Source organism: Ixodes scapularis, unplaced genomic scaffold (genome assembly GCF_016920785.2).
Source record: "Ixodes scapularis isolate PalLabHiFi unplaced genomic scaffold, ASM1692078v2 PGA_scaffold0__279_contigs__length_252992795, whole genome shotgun sequence".
NCBI classification, from domain to species: domain Eukaryota; kingdom Metazoa; phylum Arthropoda; class Arachnida; order Ixodida; family Ixodidae; genus Ixodes; species Ixodes scapularis.
In genome coordinates this window covers 207074643-207080335 of record NW_024609835.1, presented here as the reverse complement: position 1 = coordinate 207080335, position 5693 = coordinate 207074643, and the positions used below count along the sequence as shown (strand labels likewise).

At 43.3% G+C, this 5693-nt stretch overlaps 1 protein-coding gene across 1 annotated transcript; it reads right to left on the bottom strand.

Moving 5' to 3' along the window:
* Positions 1 to 3882: 3882 nt before the first annotated feature.
* Positions 3883 to 4917, bottom strand: LOC8034585 (beta-1,3-galactosyltransferase 5-like). The gene has a single exon (XM_002409941.3). It carries the CDS (start codon positions 4891 to 4893, stop codon positions 3883 to 3885), a length of 1011 nt encoding a protein of 336 aa, XP_002409985.3. The 5' UTR covers positions 4894 to 4917.
* Positions 4918 to 5693: the final 776 nt, after the last annotated feature.

Below are 5693 nucleotides of genomic sequence, written 5' to 3'. Positions count from 1 at the left end.
GGCAAACAAAACGAGTCGAGAGCGATCGTTCATGGAAGCTCGGCGAAGCCTTTATGGGCGAAGCGAAAGTGGCGTATTCGGCGTTTCGGCGGGCTTCTGATCAAGGTTGTCGGTCCGCTGCGAGTCATATCTCTAACATCAGCGGTTTTATGGGCTCACGTCCCGAAATCGTTTTCTCGTGCACAGATTATTTTTCGTATTCATAGATTTGACGAAATAGTGGTATCCGAACGAACTTTACGTCCTTTGACCGTACGTCTGTCTGCACGTCAAACCTTTTTGACGTACAGTCAAAGACAATCGATGTACAATCAGAATCGCCACCAAGACATCTTGATGGCATTTCGCGGCGGCAGACTGCCACCAGGAAACCATCAAAAAGCAGACAAGCGGAGTCTGACTGGAGTTTGACTGTCGGTCAGAGTAACTTATTTATTTTATTTATAAATACTGTTAACCCTTGCCAGGGTCATTACAGAGAGGGAAAAACAACAAAACACATTACCTAACATCTTTCACAACAATAGTACACGTCAAGTAGGCTCTCAAATTCACGAACATTTTCCCTGTCAACAATATAACTAGGCAATGTATTCCAGGATTCAATCACATCAGGAAAAAATGAGTATCGAAAAACATCAACACGGGCATTGAACGGCTCAATGGCTAGGTTGTGATTTAATCGGTCACTTCGTTTACATGGTAGTTTTACATAGCTGTCCTTATTAATCTTAATTTGTCCATGGATGATTTGAAAAAACAATATCAGTCGATGTTTTTGTCTCCTTGTCTCCAGTAGCTCTAAGTCGCATGAGTCTAACATTGATGTAACCGAATCTGTCCATTTATATTTAGCACAAACAAAGCGGAGAGCTAATCTTTGAATTCTTTCTAATTTGGACTTCAAGACTTTCTGATGTGGACTCCAGACAGCCGACGCATATTCTAGAACTGACCTCACGAATGTTTTGTAGGCAATTAACTTAACGTTCTTTGTTGCGTTGTGCAATTTTTTCCTTAAGAAGTACAATTTCTTTGAAGCCTTAGAGCACACGTTTTCCACATGTTTTCGCCAGTTTAGATCATGGGTTATGGTCACTCCTAAATATTTAAAACTATTTACAGTGTTCAAGAAGTTATTTCCAATGTTATACCTAAAACAAAGTGCACTCTTTTTTTTAGTTATATGAGTAAATGTGGATTTAGTATAGTTAATTTCCATGTCCCACTTTTCACACCACATGTTCAAAGCCTGAAGGCTACGATTGATTTTAATTTGCTCGTTCACATTTGTGACCACCGAATAAAGTAAACAATCGTCGGCAAAAAGCTTCATTTCTACGCCTGGCTCTACAATGCTAGCAATATCGTTGATGTACAACAAAAATAATAAGGGTCCCAACACAGATCCTTGTGGGACACCAGAAAACACCTCCAACGAACAAGACATATAATCATCAACACGCACCACCTGCCTGCGATTGATCAAATAAGCATCAATCCATTCTAATATTGTGGAGCTAATACCGATTTGTCGAAGTTTGAAGAGTAGTTTATTATGAGAAACCTTATCAAAAGCTTTTTCGAAGTCTATACAAATAACATCTATCTGCCTCTGGTCGTTTATTGCTAACGAAAAATCGTGAATAGTTTCGATTAGCTGCGTAACAGTGGAAATAGTGCTTCGAAACCCGTGTTGATGCGGGTAAAGCAACTGGTTTGCTTTACCCGCATTGTTGGCCAATCAGACATGCTTGACGTACAATCAGGCACAGTCAGCGGTCCACTAGAAAACATTGACTGCCAAGCAGGGTTACATTGACAAATTTTTCATTCGGGTAGTCCTAGCTGAAAATTCTCTCATTTTCTTGGAATTATCTAATCTGCGTGATACAAAGTGGGTCAGTTCAAGGAATTTAGTTTTATCCAGTCCTGTTTGATCATGACATGATCAAACAGGATTGGATAACAGTGGCGACATAATTACCTTGCTACGCTATCCATTTGCGCGTTCTGATCTGCCCCGTGGTGTTGTAAGACCACATGGCAGCTAAGCTTCGCAATTCGGAAGCCATCTCCGCACGCCAACGGTCACTCGCTCAAGCAGGCTCCCGTGAGTCATACTTGGTCCTGCTGTTTGCACTTCCCTCCGCCTCCTTTTGTGGCGCCAATCAAAGGCGCCAGGCTGCGGGTCTTACGGGCCAAGGTTAGATTCCCACTCTACCCCTAGGTAAATTTTGCTTGTTAGAACTATTTAAGCCAGATTTCGAGAAATAAATGATTAATAGTGAGTAAACATTCCTCCTTTTTGGGTGCTTATGCATTGGTTTTTAAGGGCTGTGTACGCGGTATCTTACCTTGGCCTGTGTGCAACGCTACTTCGTCACGCTCCAGCGTGACATAATTTGCATAAAATGCAGCTCGTGAATAGGTTGTGTTAAAAAAATACGAAGTGCCTCCTTCGAGAAGAAAATAAACCGCAATTTTCTAAGATGCTTGAATCGGGAGGACAATTTAAATTTTACCTTTTCACATAGCTTTTAAAAAATAAAGTACCGTAAGCGTATATAAAACAAAATTAAAGACGTTTGCAACTCTTTGTAATGCCCAATTAGAGCGCAGCTCTTGAGTAGGAGGAGGGGAGAGTACGGAGAGGACGGTCACTTGCAACGCGCGTCATGAGTGACCCGCGCGTCGCATCATGGGGCGTTACCCATAATGCAACGCGCGGGACCCTCGCGACGTCACTCGTGACCCTCGCGACATCACATGTGACGTCACTTGTCTATATCAGAAACGTCCCATAATGCAACGCGCAGGACCCCCGTGACGTCGCCTGTCATTGTCGGAAACGTCCCATAATGCAACACGCGGGTCACGAGTGAGACACGCGCGTTGCTTTATGGGACGTTCCCCATAATGCAACGCGCGGTTACGCCGACGGCGACGGCTACGCCGCTCAAGCCGGAAACGGACGCCTAAGAGCTGCGCTCTGAAACGCTTCTAAGGTTCCAATTTTTGACATAATGAGGTTACCTCGTATCGTTGTGTAATTACTTGCATTTGTACTGGACCTGAATTTCTTACAAACAAAGCAATTGCTTGGAGCAAAAACCTATCTGTGTTTTTGAGAAAGATTCCAGAAATGGTGATAGACAATAAACACGAAATCGGTTTTGCTTAAATGTGAAAATATGGAAATTCGTGTTTCATTTGCGACTCCTTCAGAAAAAATACGGTAAGTTCATAGAATAAAGCTTTACATAAACTGCTACCATTCATAGTACAGTACAGGGGTGGCAAGGCTGACCCGCCCTAAGAGCCGCAAACAAAACCACGAAACTTCCAAGAGCCGCGGGGGGGGGGGGGGGGGGGGGGGAGGGAGAGGATTTTGTTTAAAGCAATAAACTACACTCGAACAACTTTAAATCTATGTGAATCAAAAGCAGTCCAAGTATACGTAAGATAGCAGTAGCACAAGACTACCAAACCGCAACCTGTCTTTCGATTTAAAACGCTTTCCACCTCTCTTTTTTTGGAAAGTGCGCGTGTGACCGGGAGGGAGGCGGGGGAATGGGGGAGATGGGGTGGAGGGGGTATGGAATGGAGTTGCGAGCCGCACACGCGAAGAGCCTCAAGCGGCTCGCGAGCCGCAGCCTGGTCACCCCTGGATACTATAGTAGTACAAGCAAATATTTGCGACTCAAAATGTAAGTGTCAATCGCGCACTAAACGACGTGTAGGTACAACATTGTAAGGGTGTTCGTTGCACACTGCTTATTGTAATACTTTTACTCTTCAGAGTCGCAACACCTATGATGTTTTTACGTAAAAGAAGTGTTTTGTAGATCTGATCTACAAAGGAAACAAATAACATTAAGTTCACTTACATTTTATTATAGAATAATGTATCTGGTACCAGAAGACTCTCATCGCTTGCGCTGGAATGTTATGGGAGGCTGCTTTTTTTAAAGCAAGACACACGGAACTGAATTGCTCATCTGTTATCGAGCTTTCGTGGGTGCGGATCACGCCGGCTTTCTCGGCGACGAATCCCGTCAAAAATACGTCTTCCAGCCAGAAGAACGGCTCCTGTTCCGAAGCGTCGTACAGACGGCGCACGATGCTGCCGCCTAACACATAGAAGGCTCCAGCTACAAAGGGAGGGTATTCGGTTCCGTTGTATTCTTTCTTGGATACGTACCACTTGGAGGACGTCTCTCTATAAGGTGGTTTATTCGCATATAAATGGCCATGAATGGCGTCGGTGCGCTTGCTCTGCATTACTTTTAAAAGGATTTCAACGTTCACGAACGTATCGTCGTCGCACTTTATAAGGAACGAAACTTTGGGACAGTGTTTCAGGGCCCACCTCATCATCATCTTTGTCTTCAAAGTTAAATTTCGATAGTGGTCGATGTGCGTCCCCTGGATAATGTCGGCGTGCAGGTAAGACTCACTCTCAATCGCGTGCTGCACCTTGTCATTTTCTGTCTTCGCCAGGAGAAACACTGTACGACTATTTGACTTTTGCTTAATTTCAGAGGCCCATGTTTCACGAATGGCATTCCTCCGATCAAAGTTTCTGGGTGCAGAGTAGATCACGAACAAGTAGTCAAGCTGAGTCGAGGAATTTTTTTGCATGCATAAACTGGCTGGGTGAAGGATATAGTCTTTCATGTTTGGACTTTCATGGTTGTTTGGAGGCGCGATTATTTTTGTTTTCTCCTGGCCGCGTTTTTTCTTATTATGATTGGGGGAACCAACCTCGACGTCACTAAGATTTTTAGAGCAATCCTTATTTTTCCGCTCAGCTATTATGACCCAAAGGAGCATCAGCACACTAACAATTGCTAGACACATCCTCAGGTAAGGAACTCGGTGAGTCTGCATGGTCCAATCCGTCTGTAAAAGAAAAACAAGAAAAGTTCAAAGCATTTTGTTTTATTTATTAAAAAATAAGATCAAGTGTGCAAGGCGTAAATACTGAACATACTGTGTACAGCTGAAGTTGTCTTAGCAAATAAGAGATTCCGAAAGAGGCATAACCTATTCAATTGGTCGAGACTAGTGATGTCAAAGTATTTTCTGAGCCAAACTGATCCAATAATTCATGGCTCAAAAAAAAAATAAAGGAGCCTCTTTTTTATGCCAGCGCGCAATAAAAGTGATGCCCAGCTACTTTTAGGAACGACTGCGTCAAGTGCAAGCAAGTCAAAATCCGCTTGCTGCATTGTGATGTACGAGACATTAAAAAAAAGTCAAAAGTGGACATTTAGTAGAAACCTAATAATAAAATATTAATCGTTGGACATTGAAGCTGTCTTTTTGGTTCCCGTGTTGTCTCAAACAAAACCCGGGGGGGGGGGGGGGGGCGTTTGTTTGAGACAACACGGTAACCAAAAAGGCTGCTTCAATGTGATTATACTTGGGGCTAAAAACCCCGAGACAAGGAAGCAAACGAAGAGGGGAAAAAAATGGACGTCGTTGTGTTGCCAGATTTTTCTTTCCCTTCGTTTGTTTCCTTCTCTGTGGGTTTATGAGTACAGGTTTAAGTATGGTCGTTCACCAGCTAGCATGCGCCATTACCCTTATTTAGGTGTAAGTGTTACTTTTAATATAAACATCACAGGTGGGAACAAACAGAAAGCTGGTTTTTATTTTAGAATGCGAAAGGCGTGCTGCAGGGCATT